This window comes from Aulonocara sp. 'chitande type north' Nkhata Bay, linkage group LG17 (genome assembly GCF_057382095.1).
Source record: "Aulonocara sp. 'chitande type north' Nkhata Bay isolate Kocher_YH1m ecotype deep benthic linkage group LG17, A_spYH_male_GT1.1, whole genome shotgun sequence".
NCBI lineage: Eukaryota > Metazoa > Chordata > Actinopteri > Cichliformes > Cichlidae > Aulonocara > Aulonocara sp. 'chitande type north' Nkhata Bay.
The window spans coordinates 3,551,488-3,573,749 of record NC_141360.1 but is presented as its reverse complement, the minus strand read 5'-3'; the positions used below and the strand labels follow the sequence as shown (position 1 = coordinate 3,573,749).

Sequence of the window (22,262 nt, the reverse complement as noted above, 5' to 3'; positions counted from 1 at the left end):
AGTTACTTCTTAGCCACTGTAAGTGTAGGGTTTTTCATTGTTATTTTTTTCATCCAAAGCAACAATTTTTGCCTTTTTCTCTTGTATATGATCGACATCTCTTGACCTCACTTCTTCTCTGATGCTCCCACCTATCTCTTTTTTTCTAGAAAAAGAGCAGCATCTACATATTGAACTTGGGTGTTTACAGCATGTGTTCAGTGGCAAGACATGAAGCCAATCCTGGGCAGACCACCTCGCTCTCTTTGATCATCTCTCGCTCATTCTTTCAGCACTTCACTGTATCTGGTGAACATTTACAGCTTAAATGTTGTGCTGAGCTGAAGGAACCCAGCATGCTGCTAATGCTCTATGTAAAGCCTCAAAGTCAGTATCTTGTCCACTTGTGAGGTACATCAGACTGCTGGAAATTCAGCCAGCAAATAATACAGCAGAAAAGCCCTCCAAGGAGGAAACTTTCTCCACCCTAACTTCACCACATGTAAAGGCAAAACAGCAGCATTATTCATGCCATGTCAAATATTTACGACACTCTGTAGTTTATTCAGCTTTGGCCAGTGTTCCTGATGTTGGTGTTGGTAAACAAAATCCTTACAGGAGATGCAGAGACTCCAATTACACAACGTTAACTGAAAATATCCAGATTTCTTCTCAAAGTGAATGACACAAAACAGACACTTTGCTAATAAGTAATGCAAACTGGCAGATAGCATTCAGATATACGTGCAGTCTTTTAACGAGGCAGCGCACAAAGGTCAGAGGCGAGCAGCAGCCGATCGATGCAAACAGCCTCATCAGCTGACCTCAGCCTGTCAGCCTACAGATCTGGAAACCACCTCGGAGTTTTTTTATGATGCTCTGAGCTTCCCAAGTTCCAGACATTTGGAAAAGCTTAGTGTTTTGTGTTTGTGTCTCTGACACGACAGATAAATTCAAAAAACATTGGTGAAAAAGACAGGCCTTTTGAATTTTTGGTGATTTACGACAGCACAATGTTGCACCATAAAAAGTGCCTCTTGGGCCTTGATGTATTTGCAGTGGGTCGTGTGGAAGATTGGACCAAAATCAGGATTTTTAGAAAGCTTTTATTCATCCGGGGGAAGACTGACTTAGCATGCACGCATTTTCAGCGGTGCTTTACTTACTCATAATGTTCCACGCTCTCACGTCTGGAAGCCTTCACCTGCTGGTTGCCGAGCTCCTCCAGCCAAGGACTTACAATAGACAGCCAGTGAGCGCCTTGCTTAAGGGCACTAATGAAAACGTAGGCAGAACCTTTTTATTCAAGTTCTGGATCCCAGATTTAACCGCAGTGACTGTGTGACCCCTGGACTGCCGTCTTCTCAAAGTGTCAGTCACTCAGCGAAGGCACTAGCTGTGGAAAGTGTGTGCATGCACGATGATAGTTGTGTGGTGGAAACTAAAGGTGGAGGGGAGGACAAGCACAGTCAGAAAGAGTGAAGAAAGAAAAAAGCCGGCTTTTTTGCACTCAAATTTCCAAGTTTAAAGCAAAATGGGCATCTGCTGACTGGGGGGGGAAAAAAAATTCAGGGAAAAACGCCAACTCCCAACTGCCTTAGGGTGAGTGTGACTTATCAAACCCTGCAAAGAGGATTGATACAGGAAAACGTGCAAAGAGGCCGCTTTGCTGAGAGGCCTTCGTGCAATTTTTCCAGTGAGGACAGATGGAGGACTGCCGCTAAAAAACACCCTAACTGGGAAAGGATTGTGCAGTCCTGACGCAAGAGGGGCACAATTCCACATGTCACAGAGCGTCAACAAATATGTTCAAATATTTAAACAGATTTCCCTATAATTACACCCCTACTGACCCTTGGATGCGATACTGCCTCTGGGCCGACCACTTCAGGCTCGTGTTGAAACAACCGCAAATTAATTCCTCACGTTAGGCGTCCAAGTTTGCCTGAGACGGTATAATGCTGCGTACCACTTGACATGGATGGCAGCACTCACCGGCTAGGCTACTACTTCCAAGGCAAACATACTTCTACCCATTGCGGCTAATGCTCCAGCCCAAAACATTAGCTGAAGTGTCTAATGCTGAGGACAGACAGAGTGCAGCCACTAAGTAAGCTGGTTGCTGTCTAAGCTTGGTGTCTGGGCTTGGCAAGTTTGAGGACAGTGGCGGAAAATGTACCCGTAATTCCCTCCTAACGTCCCCCACCCCACCTCCCTGTATACCAAGCGTCTACTGACACAATGACTCATTCAGGCTAAAGTGTCTCTATTTAACCTTACCACTTTGTCTCCTGACAGTGAACTCTACTGCTAATAATTAATAAGATTAAAAATGAATCTTTTTTCTTCTTTTATCAAGATTTCCTCAGCTTTTCTGAAGCAGTAACAAATGGGCAACAACTCATCCTGGGTGTGCAGATTCATTCAGAAGGAAACACTCCTGCAGACAGCAAAACCCTTTTATTTTACATTCCTCGTTTTAAATGGATCCAATCAGCACTACAAGGATAATATAATTCTTCCATGCAAACTAGGTAATGTATTTTTCTTTACAAGGACTAAAGCACAAGGCCGTGGGTTAAACTTCAAGAATAGTGCAGTTGTAAACACCATGCTTCACTGCACACACATTATTAAAATCATAATTTTGTCTCCCATCACGGACTTGAGTCACACTCCTACCGCTCCATTTGGAACAGTTACCCCTTTACAAGATGAAAAGACAAAGTGTGTGTGTGATCTACAGCCAGCTGCTTCAGCCAAACTTTGAATGTATCAACTTCTTGGCAAGTCATGATAATTTTTATTCATCAAATAATTTTAATGACCCTTTTCCCCACAGACTAGTGCAGAATAATTGTAGCGCTGGTTGGGTTTTAAAGGACTGATACAGACACAGTCTCGCAGGCAACCTGTCATGTGTTGCTATCTAGATAACGCAAATTCCAAGCCAAGGTTTTGGGTCCCATTTGCACGCTGCTACCCATGCTTGCTACAGCTCACTCCTACAGTGCTGCAAGGTGCTGCTTTGACATTTTCACTGCAACATCTGTGAAAACATCAGGTGTTAAAAGGGATAATCTCAAAATACCCTGGAATGTTTGCACTTAGTCATTTGAAGGGGAGCTGTGGTTCCTGTTAATACTTTATGGGGTTGTTTGCAGCACTTACTGTATATATGTGGGCTAATATACAGCAAGCTGGTCCTTATATCATTTGCCAAATCACAACTTATTTTGTAATAATGACTGGCTTACTGGACATTAGAGGGATGGTGCATAACCACTTATTGAAGACACTGTTAAGATGACAGATTATTTCAGTGAGGAGGCTTTACTTCCTCCCCATCTATACCTGAGATTTACACTTCTTATATAATTTTCTTGCACCCATAGGAAACACAGCAACATATTTACATAGTAAGTGCACATTTTCAATAACACAGAAGAATCTGAGTATTATGATCAAGCATTTGCCTTTATTGGCTTTCTCAAAATTTAATCCATAACCCGGAGTTCTTGCAAAAACACACATACAAAACACACATCAGACCATTAGAGCTGCTAGTAAGATGGTGTTGAGCATAGTAAGCTGTAAAAATGTCTACATGCTGCTATGCCAAAGGCAGAGAAACCCTCCCAAAATGAGGGTAAAGTGGGCCGGTAAAGAGTAAACAACTTTGCTGTTAAGTGTTACAGCTCAGGTTGTTAGTGCCAAGTGCTTCTCTGGAACTGAGATCTGGGAAAATGAGGCTCGCACATACATAAAGGCATGCACACATTCCCAGTCTACAAAAGGTTTGTAGACCCCCCCAAACCCCAGGACATGCTTTAATTTCACACAATTGCAAACATGAATTGTGTATATTCACACTAACTGATATCGTAGACTATATAAAGAAAAAAGCTGCGCGCCAAGTTCCTTCTAAGATATTTTACAGGCAAGAAAATGTGCAGCAACCACAAGCTTGAACTTCCCCGCCTGTTTTGAAACAAATGTAGTGTTTGCTTCAACTATAATAAGGCCTCACTGAAACAGTAATACGATAATAATAGAGTTTTATGGCTTTACAAGATAAAAAAGTTTCCTAAGAGAAGGCCAAAACAGTCATTTTGATCTTGTCTCTGTGCTCTTGCTCAGCAGTCACAGACTCACCTGTGACTAGAGCTAGTTATTAGATGCCACTTGTTTCTTTTTTGGGTCATATTGGGCATGGTGTTTCAGCAATCTTCCTGTACTATTCATCTGTGAACTATTAAGATATTGTATTTAGTCTTCTAAGTAGCTTTTGTTTGCCAACAAAGGGAAATAGTTCAATGGAGGGTGAAGGAACAGTAAGAGTGTTATGATGTAGCTTTAAACTCTTACTTTCTGTTTCATCGGGGAGAATGTACTCTTGCCCAGGAAATGGTGAAGATAACCTCTCTGGCATGTCCTGGGCCTACTCCTCCTCGTCCACCTGGGCCTCTGGACATGCCTCACTCAGGAGAAGCCCAAACCACCTCAACTGGCTCCTTTCAATGTGGAAGAATAGCAGGTCTACTCTGAGTTGCTCCCAGAGGTGTGAAAGTATCACCTATCTTTAAGGCTGAACCCAGCCACCCTTTGGAACAAGCTCATTTCCCACCTTTGTAATCTAATTTTTGGTCAAGCGTTCTATTAAAAAGATGAAAACCGCATTGTTCCTTCTGAATCTGAGGGTTAACAAACGGACGGCCTCTCATGGCGCATATCTTATCACAAAGACAGGAGTGTGGTGCGTTCCAGCAGATTTTGCTTACCCCAAATACAAATGAAAAAAGTTTGACAAAAGTCAAAAGTTTGTGTCCGCAGCTCGGACACAAACTGTTTGTTGTTGTTTGTTTTGTTTATCCGTTTGCTTCACATCTGCTGGCACAAAGAGGTTTTCCTCCTAGTGCTTTGTCACAAAGCATCACCATAAAGCCATCACCTCCAACATGTTCAAAGAACAATGAATAATAATAATAAAATGTAAATAATGGTTCCAATTTAAACACAAAAGGTCTAGCAGCATTCACTGAGGACTGGCTCAAAAAGAGATCCCATCTTTTCTAAACTTACAATACTGTCTGTTGAACAGCATCTCCAACTCCTATGGTCTGGGCATGATAGAACATTGTATTGTACATACTGTGGCTTCAAACCGTCTAAATGCCACAACTAAGTGAGGGGTGAGAAGGGAGGGAGTGCCGTGTAGCTCAAAAAGAAATGTGCTCCAAATGAGTGGCACCTTAGCCAGTGGAACTTGAATTAGGTTTGAGTTGTTGGCTCAGACTTCTTCCATCTTGGGTATCCTTAACGTAAGGCACCTGGTCCATACAGCACCCACCTCCCAATCCCACAGCTTCAGCCAGACAACCTCATTTCACTTCCTCTCCTTCTGTCCTCGCCTACTCTTAGAAAAGTTGGCTTGAATCTACAGATTCGAATTTGGTTCCTTAACCTGTGGTGCAAAGCAGTGTCCCTGAACCAGCTACTACAATTTCCCCTCTCTCTTCAGGCTCACATTTCCTTCCAACCTCCACCCTGTAGTTACCTTACCTTCACCTCCCCTCTGTCAGTGCGCCCCAGGGTGGCTGTGGCTACAATGTAGCTGCCATCACCAGTGTGTGACCGTGTGTGTGAATGGGTGGATGACTGGATGTGTAAAGCGCTTTGGGGTCCTTAGGGACTAGTAAAGCGCTACACAAATACAGGCCATTTACAGGCCATTTAGCTGTTCCCTCCACAAGGCCAAAAAGCGAACCAGATGCAGAGAAAGATTAAGGTTTTAAACCTGAATGAGGTGCCTGCATCTCCTTCCAATCCAGCAGCTCAAATGTCCTAAATCCTGCCATCTACCGAATGTGTTTCTCCGGTGAAGATAGCAGAGTCACACTCTGCACTGAGCAACTCATCTTTTTGTGAAGTACCTTGTATCAGCTTTTCCACATGAATCATATCCTCTCCACTCACCCTCAAATAATCTTTTCTATCCGTTTCCCTGGCTGTAGTCTCCTGCACAGTTCTTTCAAAATCATTATCTGGCTTCACTGTACTTTACTTTGAAACCTTTCTAGTCAAAGTACAGTGAAGCCAGATAATGATTACCTATAGGTGTTGCCAAAAGTTTACTTTGAAACCTTTCTAGTCAAACTTTTGGCAACACCTATAGGTATCTGCATTTGAAAGAAGCAATACAAAAGCCTCTTGTCTCATCTCCAACGGGGCAGTTTGGTTGGACAACCTACTGGCAAACAACAGTCAGCATGATAGCTGCTACAAGGAACCTCATGCCCTTTCATTAAGACTTCAGTCTTTTCAGTTTTAAAAGCAGGAATACAACATAAAATGAGTCTCTGTGGCTCTTCATCATAACAGGATTTTAAAGGCGAATCTTTGCTTTTTTCCCATATCAGTTGATGTCAGATACAAACGCTTAAATAATGAATCACTGAGTTAATGACCTTCCAGTGTTGACACAGACATAGACTCACTGTAATTTACTTCTGCAATATGAGGGCAACGCATAACCATCAAGAAGATTATTTTTAAAAACAAGCCTTACAGTTTAGTGCTATTAATCAGATTCTTTGTTTTAGAGGTAGGGATAAAATAGGTGGGGGTGTGTGGGTGGGTGGAAGCTTGGTGATGCTACTGTCCCCCTGGCAGATGGAACTCTACAAAAACATTGTTTATTTAAGTGACAACAACACCCAAGGCCGCTGGGTTGGGAGAGGAAATCAGAAGAGTTTTAAAAAACTCTTAGAGCACGCATCACCAAAAAACCCAAGGTTGTTAAAAGCTAGTATGAGCTTTCACATGGGAGCAACAACAACAGCAGCCAGTAAATAAAACCAAACTGCAATGTGTGTCAGGAGACGTATCCTGTGAGAAAATTCACTCTGATCCAAAAAGCAGAGCTCTGCTGACCATGTGGGGAGGCCAGCAGAGAGGAAAGAAAGTGAAAGGGGAGGAATTAGACTTCAGCTTCCCATGACGGCGCCAGGGCATGTAGTTCATGTTTAACACTCATTAATAGCAGTGTTAACACTTTATGGGCAAACATAATACAGCCAATAGAGGAAATAAGGTTGTGATGTTGAGGTGGAAATAATTTTATTTTATACTAGAGAGGTGCTTTAATGGAAAGGCCCATCTGTAGCCCACACAAAAGACTAGCAATAAAACAATCTCACAGGGAAGTGGGATAGATGTGGGATACATTTAGACCCGGCTTTCCAAAAATGGACCAAAGATATGAGTGAGTTTCAATTAAAAAAAAAGAAAATTAGTTTTTCTTTACATATATTTTCTACAGATTCTGGTTGATCTATGCATCAAATTACTGCAGAGCTTACAGCAGATTGTACACAGTGTAATCACTTATTAGATTTCAACTATTTCAACCACACACTTCTTCTTCTTCCTGCTTGTAAGCAGCGTCAGAAAATACCAACCCTCCCACTTCATTAAAATGACTTTATAACTTATATTACTGTAAAAATTCATTTCATTTTTATTGACAGAGGCGCACAGACAGAGACATGCACCCACAAGGCTCCAGTTGCAGCTTTGCAGCATGCAGTTTTACAGTCCATTTACTTTTACCAAAAGGCCACGGACACATCAAATGATGCCACAGTGCTCGAAAAAAACTGGCCAGAGGTTAGAGGGGTCATGCGTCACTGAGCCAGTGCATGACCTCATGACTGCATTATGATTCACGAGGCTGCCTCGACCTGCATTATCTTTCCACAACTGTAAATCTACAGAAGTTGTGGCTATGCATGTCCGCATCACACAATGTCAGAATAAACTAGAACAGCCAAGCAGACTGTTTGTTTCGCGTTCCGAGTTACAGTCTATATAAATTACATTAGAACAAGACAACGTCCACAATATAAAAGATGCTGCGGCACGTAATCGGGCCTTCCATTAAACTGAGGCTACCATCTTAAACATGCAGCCACACGTGGTACTGTTAGCCAATATGAATCAAGGTACAACAAATGCTTCTCAAAGCAAACATGCTGAAATATGAGTAACAGTAATGATTTCCAGTTGACGTTTTACTGGCTTTTACATAAGGCTTCTGCAGACACAAAAAATACACAAAATAAGAAAAACCGACATGTCTGGACTGAAAAAAAGGAAAAAAAAATAATGAGAACACAGATGCTGGTTGTGGGTAATGATGAATCTAAATGTGAGGGCTAACCGCTCCACAAAAACATGTGTGATCCGTCTGTTAAACGCCCCGTAAAAGCTCGAGCCAAGGGAGGGTACTGCACCAAACCACCACCCAGTATCCCACCAGAACAAGCTTTTCATCCAGCTGGCTGCATCTGAGGATTGGTTTGTATTTTCTATTTATCAAAAACAGTCAACAGTAAGCCCTTAAATGTTATCCAAGGATGAATGATTGGTGTCCTTTTTTATGCAGCATTCGGTCTCATTTCATATTGCTAAACATGCACACCTCTAAGGTGCAATCTGCAACCAGTGTTTTATAGTGATAAATATCAGTGGGCAACTGGAAATATAGTCTTGCAAATGTACCTTTGGAGCCAGGAGATGAACTTTGCTCCAAGCTTTTTCAATGCGTACTGCCACGTCCCTATAAAAACACAGCTACCTGCCATTTGTCATAACAGAGGAAGACCCAGTGAAATTTAGCATTAAAAATAAAACACACATATTGGCGAGTCGGTGCATTGTTTCCAAACTATATAAAGTCTAAAGCAACATGTATAAAAAGAAAATTGTCTGATATAAACTTTAGAACTGGAACATTTTAATATTTATGACTGAGCTGACTTGTGCCCTAGAGGAGTACTTTGGGTTTATTAGCTTTGTATGAAAATGTTCCAAAAGAAGATGTGCATCATTTTTTTAGAGCTACTGAAAATCTAGATAAAATGGTAAAAATTGGAAAACATTTGACGCATTTAGCCCGCAGACATGTTATCAGACTGTGCCTTTGACTTGATAGTATGTACAGTCACCCTTGCACCACTTTTAGGTGGCAAGAATCCTTTATTTCTGCTCATAGTTAGTGCTGCGGCAGCGTAAACCCTGACTCAATACCTCATCACCAATCTTTCTCCCTGGACGTCTAAAAGCACATGCTTTGTGGCTATTTTTAGCATGCGTTATTGGATGTGTTAGCATGTTCATTCCCTGTCAACGCTTGGTTGGATGCTTCTGACACTGGTTGTTGTGGCTTTCCCAGGTGTTTCGAAAGAGCTGCCTGACTCACTGTTTGACAAGCTGTGGTGATATAGTGCAGATTAACCAAAATGAATCAAGAAATAAAAGGAACAAGTAAAGAGAAGAGAAGAGAAGCTTTCTGTGACAGCTGGAGACAAAACTAGTCCAGGTGTGTTTTAACTTTCTCCCGCTGCTTTTCTCCTTAAAATATCAAGGAGGAAAAGATGGTCAGATAAAGGAGGAAAATAAGAAGGAAAGGTGAAGGAAAAGTTAGGGAAAGGATTAAAAAAACATGACAAAGAGAGAAGGGATGGGTGTAAAGGTCAACTGAAAATACCAGTAAGTGAGTAGCAGGGTTGGAATTAGAGACAGGCTCCAGTCAGGAGAGACAGAAAAAAGGACTCAGAGAGGAATGCTGGGAATGGGTAGGAGCAGAAAGACAGTGGCAGAAGACAGAGTGGAAAACAGAATTGCTGGGAAGATGTAAAAAGAAGCGCTCGAGGAGGAGAAGAGAAAAGAGCATGCTAACAAAAACAGGGCAGACAGAGAGACTGCTGACAGACAGCTGAGTTGAAAGAGGTAAAGAGGATCTACCTCCACCACACACTCCAAACTTCCTCTGTCTGTGACTGCAAATATCTCTCTGCTGACTGAAAGTAACCTTGAAGTATTGATGGTTCAGACACTCTTGTCATGTGAAACTCAGTTCATAAATTGCTTTTCAAGAGGGCCTCAAACATAGGATAGCAGTATACTGATTACATACAGACAGCAAATGGTCAGCTAAGCCAATTCACGACCAAAGACAAGAAATACAAGCAAGCATGCACAAACAGACACAGGAATAATAAAAATGTATGTCGGTATGTGTGGACAGATGCAAGGAGATTTTATATATATATATATATATATATATATATATATATATATATATATATATATATATATATATATATATATATATATATATATATATATATATATATATATATATATATATATATATGTATATATATATATATATATATATACATATATATGTATATATATACATATATATGTATATATATATATATATACATATATATGTATATATATATATATATACATATATATATATATATATATATATATATATATATATATATACACATATATATATATATATATATATATATATATATATATATATATATATACATATATATATATAAAAATCCTCAAATGCACAATTCTGTGTTTGTTTTTCTTTTTGATGACACAACAAACAAGAGATGAAGATGAACAATTCATGGAACATTTGATTCTCTTGGAACATTTAAGGTTACCTTTGAACTAGCAGAAGGCCTGGAGCATGCATGGCAGCGTGTGCACGTATGCAAGTGTGTATGTACATGCATACATGCATGACAACAAGGCATTACTTTGTCATGTAGACATGCATGCACCGTTTCATGCATACAATTAGTGCCCTGATTTTCTGCACACAAAACCCTAGTTAAACACCAGAGAAACCTCAAAATGTGGGGAAACAACAACAGGTTATATAATCATGGAGCCTCAGGTGGGTATAATGTATGATGTCAAGCCTTTTTCTTTGAATAAAGCAATGAATTCCTAACAGCTCTAACACATTTTATTTTCATAAAATTGTTTAAGACTCACAATAAAAAGCAGCATAATTTGCTTAATCCTGGCTCCAGTGAAGAAAAGAAGCTCAAACCCTCATGCGGTTTTTCATTGCTTTCTTCCAAAAAGTTGTGCAGCGATTCTTGTTTTTCTTGGTGTTTTGGAGGGAGCAGGATGGCTGCACTTCCAGGGGAAGGTATTTTTAACCGGTGTGGCTGTACTGTAAACACCAGCCTCTCTGTGTGTTCTCACTCCAAGATTTAAACACAACGGCCGACAGCAGGCTCCCAGCAGCACAGAAGGCAATGAAATACAGTGTGCAAGACAAAAAAGCACAGAAAGAGGGAGGGAAGGACAGCACTGGAAAGCATAATATTGTTTCAAATATTTTCCCAATTTCAACCCAAGGGTCATCAGAAATCTCAGCAGCGTGGGGGAATGTTGCAAAAGTGGACTAATGTAAAAAATGTGAGTGAATCACATCAGTGGTAGTTATTCAGCAGCAGCATATGTTAGGGTAATCTGATTTTTTTCACATTTCATGGTTTAATTTGATAATCTTATGGTTCAAAATAATTTGTTAGACTAAAAATCACTGCCATGTTTCCAGCTTGGATCAGGCCTAGTGAGCTGGGGTGGACTCCCCTGTTAACACATTACTTCAGATTGGCTGAACAGACCACAGGCTCGTTGACCTTCAACTGCACTGCTGCCACAACTGCAGGGACAATCTACTGCAGAGCTGCAGCTAAAACACTGAGTATGACAAAAACTGCTGTAACAAACATGGGCTGCAATCTCTTGTTACACATGTAAGTGGTCATTTCATGTCATCTCTCACCCCACTTTACTCAGAAATTGAATATTTTGTGGGTTCCTTTAAAAAAGCAGTTTAGAATCAGTGCAGCCTAAAATAATACTTTAATCTTGTCACAGTGTTTTAAAGAATCACCTCTCTTGGTCTTTGTTACTGGAAGAAGTGCTCATCCTGTTTGTTAGTATCCGCACCCCCTTCTTTTCCAGATATGGAGTTCGGCACACAACGAGTCAGACCACCCAATGACTAGAACACGTTCAGACACCCTGCAGAACCGATCTCAGCCAACCTCCCTCCCCTCTACTGGAACAAGCTGGCCTCCCTCTCATTCCCTCTGTTTTCTCTGTTGTTTCAGCAGCGTCAGAGCCACTTGAGGGGTTGAGTGAGAACTGAGTGAAAGCTGGAAAGCCAAAAAGAGCATGCCTTGACCGCTGACATCCAGGCAGAACCTGCCAGGGTTTGTCAGAGGTTAAATAGGCCAGTGCACAGCTACCAAATCTGTAAACTGTAAAAAATCAAATGACATGAAGACAAAGTTTTCTTTTACATAAAAATAAGGGTTATAGTAGATACATTTAATGGTGATAATGAATATTAAACCCAGTTAAAGGTAACTGTTGTATAAGGTTAATTTTATTATTTTGCCTGCATGGAAGAAGCTGGTGTGAAAGTGCCAAATGAATTTGTGCTGCACACGAGACATCAACTTAAAAAACCCCAAAAAACCATCAATGGCTCGATTGCTTTGCAGATGACTGGCATGCTACTGAAACCTACTGCACACAGACATGAGCCAAAAACTGATGGTAAGAGAGGCAATGGTAGAAAACGGAAAAAGAAGACAAGAGAAAGTGACAGTATCAGGGCCACCCACAGAAAAAGGGAGGTTTGTTTACATTCTGCTCACTCAAACTCACCGGACTCTGACCTTATTCCCTAAAGCATTCCATCTTACTTTCACCCATATTATTGCTTAGAGGTTTATCAGGTCAGAGCATGAGAGGAGACGCACCAAACAAGAAAAATATACAACAGAACCTGATTATTAGCTGTGCAAAGCAAACACACTGAGGATCAACAGGATGTTTTTTTGTTCTTTAAGTGGGTGCGTGTGTGTGGTGCTCTCTAGCACCAGAAACACTTACATCCTAGGATAACACAACTAACATCACAGGACATCAAAAATAGCAACATGCAACAGTCACCGCTTGTATATACAATGAGCTGCATTTCTGAGACAAAGACACCCTCACACCCCTATTCAGTGTGAGTATTCACTAAGAGAGCGCATGGCAGAGTAGCAACGTTTCAGCTTTAAGGTAACAGGTACTTAAAGTTGTCCGCAAACAAACAAATTCAAGCGCAAGCAAAGCATAAAGGCATGAACAGGCATAGCTTTAGCACCCACATATTTCTTCAAGGATGAATAAACAGAAACCCCATCAGCATTATTTATTTTTCACCCTACCATAGAATCAATAACAAGAGTGTGATGCAATTTAAAGCGCTACCTCAAAGAGAACCGTAAAATACCAGCTAAATAAGTCTCTGGGCTGTGTGATTTGGACAGCTGCCAAAACTCTAGATGTACAAGATAATTCCCCATCAGTGGTACCAATGCTGACACTTCATTAAGGCTCAGTCGACTCGCATAAACTCTTCACTGAACCCATTCATCTAGCAGCGCCGTAGGCAAGGATTGATGTGAACTGTCGGCAGAGAGTACAACAGGAAGAGCTGTATTCTAATCTCAATTGTGGAGGGTTATATGGAAGTACTTTTTGACAGCCCAGAACCATAGATTGACATGGGAGATATATGAAGAGGTAAGGTGTTGCACAACACTGCTAAAGACACACAAGGTTTGCACTTCCGCCTGCTTGCATTTGTGAGAACTGAAATTAACTTTAGCTAAGAGCTAAGGTAACCTGGAAATTCATAGCATTGCAAGCAGTGAAAGTACTTCAGAAAGAAAGGCTGATCATCTGATGCAATCAGAATCTGTTTCAGTAGACAGCAATTTCTGCCACTCACAGCAAATGTCTTTCAGGTTCTCGCTTTTGCAAAGTTAGCTGTAAAAAGCCCACCAGCAGTATCATCTACAGTGAATCTAACTTAATTCCTGGTATCTGTAATATATGTACAAAGAGTTATACTAATTGTTAATTTAAATTTAGTGGCAAAATCAGAAGTTCGGAAACACAGTGGAAAGTAACACACACATACTGTACGCACAGACTTGCAGACACTCCTGTGAAATAAGTGTAGTCTATTGTGTTGTAGATCCATGGGGGATTATCCACCTCACAATAAATGCAGACCGAATTAATCCAGCTGACAGTGGCCACAACAGAAACTGGATGAACTAAAATTAACCTTGTCTGAGAAGTTTAATTGTGCCCTTTGCACACCATTAGACACCCAAGTAACAGCCTGCAACACTTTTGTCCACTGCTTATCACAGATGGAGCGTGAGTGCGGCGGCCTTTCTCTGCCATAGCTACAAAGTACCTTCAGCTTTGGACTCGGACTATGATTTGTTTTTAGAGGAGCTTGTATTAAGATTCACTTGGACTTCCTTCTTGGCTCTGTCAAAACCAGCACTGGAGCACTTACTGTGTTTAATACTTACATAAAATATTTATTTTTCTTCCACTTTTGTCATGGTCATTCTGCTCCAGGAGTAACAATACCAATGGGATATGCTGGACTCTTGGGGACTCTTGGGTTCACGATTGTGCTTTCACAATGACATGTAACACACGTTGTTATTAATGTTTCATTAACATTTATTAAGCAGACAAGTGGAATTTTCCACCACAGGCAGGTGAAATCTTAAACATCGAAAAAATACTTTCGTCTTTGGGAAACGCCAATCATGTTAGGATGTGCTTAATCTCAGGCAAACAAGCTAACACATGCTGGCACCACTGTATATATGGAGGTGGGAGCTGCATGTGCACAAACAAGCATGCGCGGTACACATGTGCACGTGCATACATAGACCTGTGCTTGATCCTGTTGATCCTGTTTGATAAGAGGACTCTAAATTAAACAGGGGGTGTTGGTTGATGTGAAGGAATAATGACAGCATTTACTCCACTTTCTCTCCATTATTTTTCCCTCTGGAAGTCCTGAAAGTAAAGCTCTTTAGTGACTACACAACACAATTAGACAGACTAATTACCCCCTCCATACCACCCATTCCTTACACACACTGACAGGCTGGGGCAGGCAAGTGATTTCTGCCTGCCTACAGGCTTCTCAGGGACAAGGACTATAATATTGTGCGCTGATTGCACTTCATTTCAGGCAGTTTAGCTGATGCTCTGTCCATTAGTCTTGCAAACCTCTAGTGATATGAAGGACGAGGGTCAGAACTGCAGTGCACTTGCAACAAATCTGTCACAGTAGACCTTGTTGTTTATGGAACACTGAATAAACATGAACAAGAAAAGAACATGTGAAAATATAGATAGAAAGATGTGGGAAACCTGGAGAAATTTCCAAAGCATAAAAAGTAATGGACATTGGCACAAATTAAAATCAACTTCTAAATTCATCTTCTTCAATCTCCAGTCAAAAACAAACAGTCACTTATTGGAGCAAGCGGGAGTCAAGCTGTGTTAACGAGCTGAAAGTCAAGCTGAAGTTGCCGGTTCAGAAGCAGGTTAATGATGAAACACCCCCCTCCCTACCTGTTTCACAGTCACCCTGCAGGTGACTTCAACTCAATCACAGACACACTGGGAGGATTTAAATGCAGAAGGCGCACTGACCCCTGCTTTAATGCCTTTTGCCCACATTTCTTCAAGATCACGAGGAAGATCAGCAGTTTTGTTCAGTATCAGAGAAAAAAAGATTCACACTTAAGGAGTCACTTTTTTGTCTGTCAGGAAATCATGTAGCGGTAAAAAGAATCAAAAGCCGGTGCAGGGAGGGAGAGAGATCAACTAGCTAAACAGGAAAGTTTCACTTTGCGCTCACACGGCTCTGGATGTGGGATGGGCTGAGGCTCTGCTGAAGCTATTTGGCGGGGAGTTTTGAAAACTGCTTCCTTCTCAGGATACACCAGCCCCACCTTCACTGTTCCAGTTTGAGCCAAACATTTTTGCAAAAGGGAAAGAACTTGGAACAGCCTTGATCTTGCAGGGTGAAGCACTTAACAAGACTATCTGAACCTATTATTCATCTACAGCACTTTGATGCAGCTGGACGTATTAAGAATATGCTCTGAGAACAGGGGGACAGCACCAGTAATCTATCTGAATTATTATCCTGCATGAGCGTGTACACACAAACCATGTTCCTCTAATCCTCTGGCCTACTACAGTAGCTTATGTCTCCATAGACGAGCTGATCAGGAATTTCATATTTCTCGACAAAATGCACATACAAATGCCTGAATACCTACATTTCTCGTCCGCTACTAACACACCTTACACACACACACACACACACACACACACACACACACACACACACACACACACACACACACACACACACACATTTTTAAAGCGTATGGAAACTAAATGGGCAGCAGAATGAGGTAATACACTGCCGGCAATACATTACTCATCCAGTTTCCCTTCTTAGTTGATGACCCAAAGCCGGCAAAATCATCCCACCAGCGCACACATGATTCACTGCTGTGTGCTTGAGCTCTGTTTCAAGGCTTGAATGACACCTGCTCAGAGAGCAAAGCAGCCACAGAGAGACAGTCTCTTCTCTGACACCTGTGTCTCCGAGTGTCACTACAACCTGCACACATAGCTGCTAACAGTCTGTCCATCTCCACTAACCTTGCAGATCTTGCTCTCCTCCGTCTCGGCTTTGGACTTCCCTTCTGGGCTCTTCTCTCGCTTGTAATCAGACTTGACTGACAGCTGGCATGAGAGCCCCGGGGCACCTTCGTTTGTCCTGAGTTCCTGCTGTCGGGCCATGTAGCCCTGCGAGGTGGCTGCTCTGACCGCGCTAGGGATGGGGAGAGCGGTGTGCACTGGCTTCGTGCCCACTGCAGAGGGTTGCCTAAGCTTGGAAGCTACGCCAACTACCGGCATGGCAACAAAAATAATAACAGACAAGTAGAAGACAGGTTAAAAAAGAAGAAGAAGATGAAAGGGAAGCAAATCTGCAGTGTCTCCTTCTGATGTGTGGCCCACGACGGGAAGGACAAACAAAAAAAAGAAAATAAAAAATAAAAAAAAACAGCAGTTGCCTCTCAGACCGAGAGGAAAGCAACTGCGCTCATTCTGTAGCCTACAGCCAGCAGGACTCACAGAAACTGAGAAGGCTTCTCCTTCCTCTCGTTCACTCCCTCCTCCTTCTCCTCCCACAAGCAACTACATTCCCTCCTCTTCCCCTGCACTCTCTCTCTCTCTGTCAGAAGTGTACCACAAAGTCAGCCAAAACTGTTCAAGGGGGCGTGAACTCCTCTGGAAGATATAACCACCACTCAGCAAAATGGTGATTACAGAGACCTGGCTGAGCGTGCATGTGCGCTCCCAGAGAGAACTGTCAAGACAGCTCTCTCTCGCTCTGTCCCCCCCACCATCCTCTGACTTTCTGAAGCCAATAAATAGACTTTCTCTCTGTCAACATGTGGAGCTGGCCCTTCCTTTGATGAGAAAATTAGTAAAACAAACAAACGTTATGATTTTTTGGTGGAATAAAAAGAGTTATACACAATGAGGAAATCCAACAGAGAGAAAGAAATTGATTATTTCTGTACTAACAGTTGTAAGAAAAAAAACAAATTTTTTTAAAACAGATTTTTGGCCAGGTACCACTTAACTGTTGCTACTCAGCTGCTTTATACTGAGAAAGAAGTGGACTCTCTTTCTCCCACAGCTGCTCAGCCACATTCACTGTTTCCCTTTCTCTTTGGGCTATCTGAGTGTACTCATTTTACAAGGTGTGAGACATTTGTCAGCAGTGGCAAGAAACCTTTGGTTACAAGCAGAAACAGACACTGACATGTGGGCTGCGCTAAACAGTGTTAGGTACCGGGTAACTGTTTTAGGCACTTAAAATAGAGGACAACGAACAGCAGGGCCAGTCTTTGCCTTTAAAACAGCACCAATCTCCTTGCAGTTCAGAACAGCTTTGAAAACTTGGTTATTTCTGCCCTTTTATTCAGTCACTGATTGGCAGATATTATCTGCCACAATGCAAAACATATGATTATGAGTGTTGGGCCAGTACATGTCAACTACATGAAACAAACCTGACTAAAATAACTGATGATGGCTCTACAGAAACAGATTTAAAGTTAATATTATTATTACTCTTTTGTAAAAACAGATCAAATAAAACTGATGTAGGACAGCAACAGAAAAGTTGCAATGCTGCTCCAGATGCCACACAGCTGGTTTTAAGCACTGTGAAACAAGAAACAGGCTCCTTCAGTGTCCAGTGTGGTGGAGAACGACTGACTCCACCATTTAGAAAAACTAATGTTTTTACTGTATTTGGTGTGTGTTTCTCTATAATAATAATAATAATAATAATAATAATAATAATAATAATAATAATAATAATAATAATAATGGATTGCATTTATATAGCGCTTTTCGGGGCCCTCAAAGCGCTTTACTATGACCATTGTCCTCTTGCGAAATGGATTTCAGCCACACTTTAGTGTTACCGTTGATTTAGTCTGTAACATTACAGAAATGAGTAAGGGCAGGGTTAATGCAGGACAGACATAAATCTGTGTGAGAGAAATTCTTCAAAGACTACGAACGCATGTAGTTTTGGTCTGTATGTGCCTCCATTTGGACTGCGTGACACAATATGACATGGAGTTTTTTTCTCCCCTTGTTGCTGAAGGATCTCTGCTCTGTGAGACACATAAAAGGGAGTGAAAGTTTTATGTGGAAAGGCTGCGTCTGGTTCAGTTTAGAGAGGCGAGGAGATGCGCTGCAGTCAGAGGGGCACATTGCGGTGTCATGGCTAACCGGAACTTTTTAACACGGCATCGTCCAATAAAAAGGGCCGGGAAAGTGAGGAAATGCAAACACAGGCCACAAATGTGACCTTGTCACAAAAATTACAACATGTCAAAAGCTACCTTTCTCCAGCAGAGCTGCAGACTCCATACACTCCCTTTTTGCTTGGTGAACAATAGCGAATTTGAGGGTAGGAATTTACTAAAAATGGCCTGATTATTTTTACACACCCTTTTTTCCTCTTCAGTACTTTTGACAGTCAATCGCCTTGCCTAATAGGGACGCTGCTTCCCCCAGCTCAGAATAGCACCAGCTACTCCAACATGTTTTTAATCATGCACCAGGGGCTGTCATGACAAGCCTGAAACAACAGGATACCACGTGAATGAGTGGCGTAAGTCCAAGTCTAGACTCCAACTGCTGCTGCCTGCCAGGTTGCACGAATCGGAGCGCATCTGGCAGGTATCCAACTCTCCAGGACAGACTGGAACTGTCAGGGAATCCGTATCTGATGAGGTCTCTTCACAGGGGTGCTGAAACAAGCCCAAATGAAACCTCGGTCAAGTCTTAAGAAAACCTCTCACTTCCTTCTGGTTCTTGTTGGTTTCTGGAGGTAATCACCTTGCACTGCAAAATCATTTCCCAGTGAGAGAAAGCTATTCAGGTTCCTACAGGTAAAAGAACTGCTGCTGTAGTGCTGAATGTTCCGTGTTTACCAAACGTGAAAGCTCCCAAAGTCAACATGAGCAAAGCAGATCTCAGGTTAACACAAACCCATCCAGGAAGGTCAGCATCCTTATGTTTGGGTACCAGTGGCAACCACTTCTGTAAAAACAGTGTAACAGCCAACTTTGTCAAGGTTGAAAGGGGAAGAGGGGAATCTAAAGTGATGAATGATTAATATTATTAAAAAGATGAGTCTTCTTATGCTGCAATTTATGTGCTAAACCTTTGATGACTTGGTGTTTCTTAACTTTATTTAAAGACCACATTCATCCGAATTTTAAATGCCAAGTCCAAACTCAAAGAACCCACACCACAATACCCATTATTTATCAGGACCAAAACATGGTATCAAAGAAAGATCCTTTTCCACATGTTAGATGACCGCACAAATTCCTCAACATTTAAGCTCCATGGGCTTTTCTGAGAAGCCCCCGCTTCAATAACTCCCAGAAAATAAGCCAAACAACAACATAAAACCATGTGTCCATCCTGATGTGTATCAAAAGTCCAGGCAGCTGGTGCTGTAGCATCTCTGTACTTGGCACACATTTGGCCCCTTAGCACCAAATATGAATGACTAGTATAGCTGACAATGTCCCAAATGCAAGATTCACAGACTATCGTGTACGCTCGTCTACTCAAGGTGTCACGCGAAATCTCCAGAGAGGAGGCAGACGGTGGAGGTCGCAGACAAGGAGGGAGTGATGAAAGCTTGGAGGTTGACTGTACCAACCATCTCTACACAGTGCATGCGACAGCTAAAAGCAGTATCATGCTATTATCCCACACTCGTTGCTCTCAAACAGGCAATAACCTGGTGCTGTGTGCAGTTGGGTGCACTCAGCCCCTCTTGGCAATAACTGTTCTTTTACATAAAAATTCACTTTTTTAACAGTTGATGTTTAGACCTACACTTCTAGCTGGAGATTGATGCTGATCTTGTCAACATTCAGGTCAAAATTTGAGTGAACTGACTACTGCTGGAAAACAAAATAAGGGTGGCAGCATTTTAGTCAGTAAGAATAATATATAGTTCTGAGTTATGGAATAATTAATGACATGTGTTTATTATCTCTTTGAGGAAATGGGTGGATGGCTAACCAATACTGATTGTTGTACGTGGTTTAGAGGAAAGATACCACCCACGGTCACATAACGTCAGCACTGAAGTTGTGCTATAGCTGTGAAAACAAACACGGCGGGGCACTAGAGATAAGAGGGGTCAAACACCTTCCTACCAACCCAGCATACACGCACACACAGTTTAAATACAACTCCCCCAGGGAGGCTAGATAGATAGTCACGCACCTGGTGCTGTCAGCACTCTCAATGCTATCAGTCAACCGCACATGAGACAACATGGAAAATAAAACAAACACATGCTGGCACACACACACACACACAACAAAGTATGTCGCTGAACATATGGTGGCATCCATAGTGTCTTAATGAACGGCATGTGCCATTAATGTACATCAAGGGTCAGCCAGGTAGAAATAAACACGCATTTGCTTTCTCTCACTGCTTAAACATTTACAAATAGATTCCTGCTCCTCAATCAACCTTTGGCTTCTCCGCAGGCAACCATCCAAGCAAAAAAAGCATGCATTCAACTAAAAACAATCGAGCATCATGGGAAAACTTGTTTCCCACAGGTCTTCATATTCAGTTGTGAATTGCTGCTTGGATATAATGTTTTCAATAAGTTTTGAATATGAACCCCAGATGTAAACGAAGTGGCTCTGCGACTATGTGCCAAACAGCTCTCAACTAGATTGTGAGTCCAAATGTATGACCTTCATTATCATGTGAACATTTTTTTTAAATTGTATTGAACCTACGTACTCAAAATAAACAGAATGTAATTCAATTCAATTTTATTTATAGGCGCCAATTATTGGAAGGTAAAGACCGTATAATAATACAATGAAAACCCCAACACCTTTGCCAAGCACTTGGTGATAGTGGAAAGGAAAAACTCCTCTTTAACAGGAAGAAACCTCTGACAGAACCAGGCTCTGCTGTGAGCGGTTGGCGGTGAGGGGAGGAAGAACAAAACAACGTATCATTAGTGTCGCTTTGACAGTGCATCTTATTTCACTTGCTTTTGAGTGAAAAAGAGTCATTTGCAACTACAGCTGTGAGATGTATTCATGAAAATCTTTCCTCTTCAAATGCAAAACGTATCTTAGAAATACACTTAATGTTCTATAGAATAGAAAACTACTTTTCTTGGATACTGGATGGCAAAGACCTGCATTTTGTTGCTCGTCAGCTCCTTCTGATTGTTCAAGGAAACAACATCTTTGATGAATTTCAGTCAAAACCATAGCACTAAAATAGCTTAGCGGTTATAATTATTACTACTGATATTCTTATGAACTTGGGTAAGGGTGAACCTTCCATTTTAGCCCTGCTTGAAATATCTGCAGCCTTCGATATCGATGATCATGCAAGTTTTATTAGCAGACAGCAAATCTGGGTTTTCTTTATACTTATGTAACAGATACTTCAGAATTCATTAATCAATGCATGTCCTCATCTGCACGCCTCGTATGTGGATTCCCCAGAGCTCAATCCTTGAACCAATTCTGTTTTCTTTATGCATGTTACACTGGGGCCATCCACTGAATGTTTGCATCCTCAGCAGCTCGTCTGTAAAGCATAAAGCCAATTTAGCTTTTTAGGTTTGGGGCAGGGAGTAAGGCATGTTTGAGGGATGGTGGAATTTGAAAAATGTCCTCTTTCAGGACTGCAGTTATAAACAAGACATTAAGTGTAGGTTTGATTAATTAAAAGTAATTAAGGCTTCCTGAATTCCTCTCTCAGTCATGCTGCTTGAATTGCCATGAGGTGGGCTAAGAGCTCTACTACAATGAGGACTAGAGTGAAAGCAGGCATGTGGAGCAGCAGGATTTCCCCAGCACTCCAGTCGGGACAATTCT

The 22,262-nt window shown here is 41.5% G+C and overlaps 1 protein-coding gene across 7 annotated transcripts in view; it reads right to left on the bottom strand.

Annotated features, from left to right (window-relative positions):
* Positions 1 to 22,262, bottom strand: part of nav3 (neuron navigator 3) — a 415,949-nt gene that overhangs the window by 174,761 nt on the left and 218,926 nt on the right. For 5 of the 7 annotated variants that reach the window (XM_086270026.1, XM_086270020.1, XM_086270021.1 and 2 more), the window contains exon 1: positions 16,444 to 16,988. The exons of the other annotated variants lie outside the window; for them this stretch is intronic. In XM_086270026.1, the coding sequence (XP_086126152.1) occupies positions 16,444 to 16,701 (258 nt within the window). In that variant the 5' untranslated portion in view covers positions 16,702 to 16,988. Of the gene's footprint in view, positions 1 to 16,443; positions 16,989 to 22,262 lie in introns of those variants that run through there. 7 annotated transcript variants of the gene reach the window in all.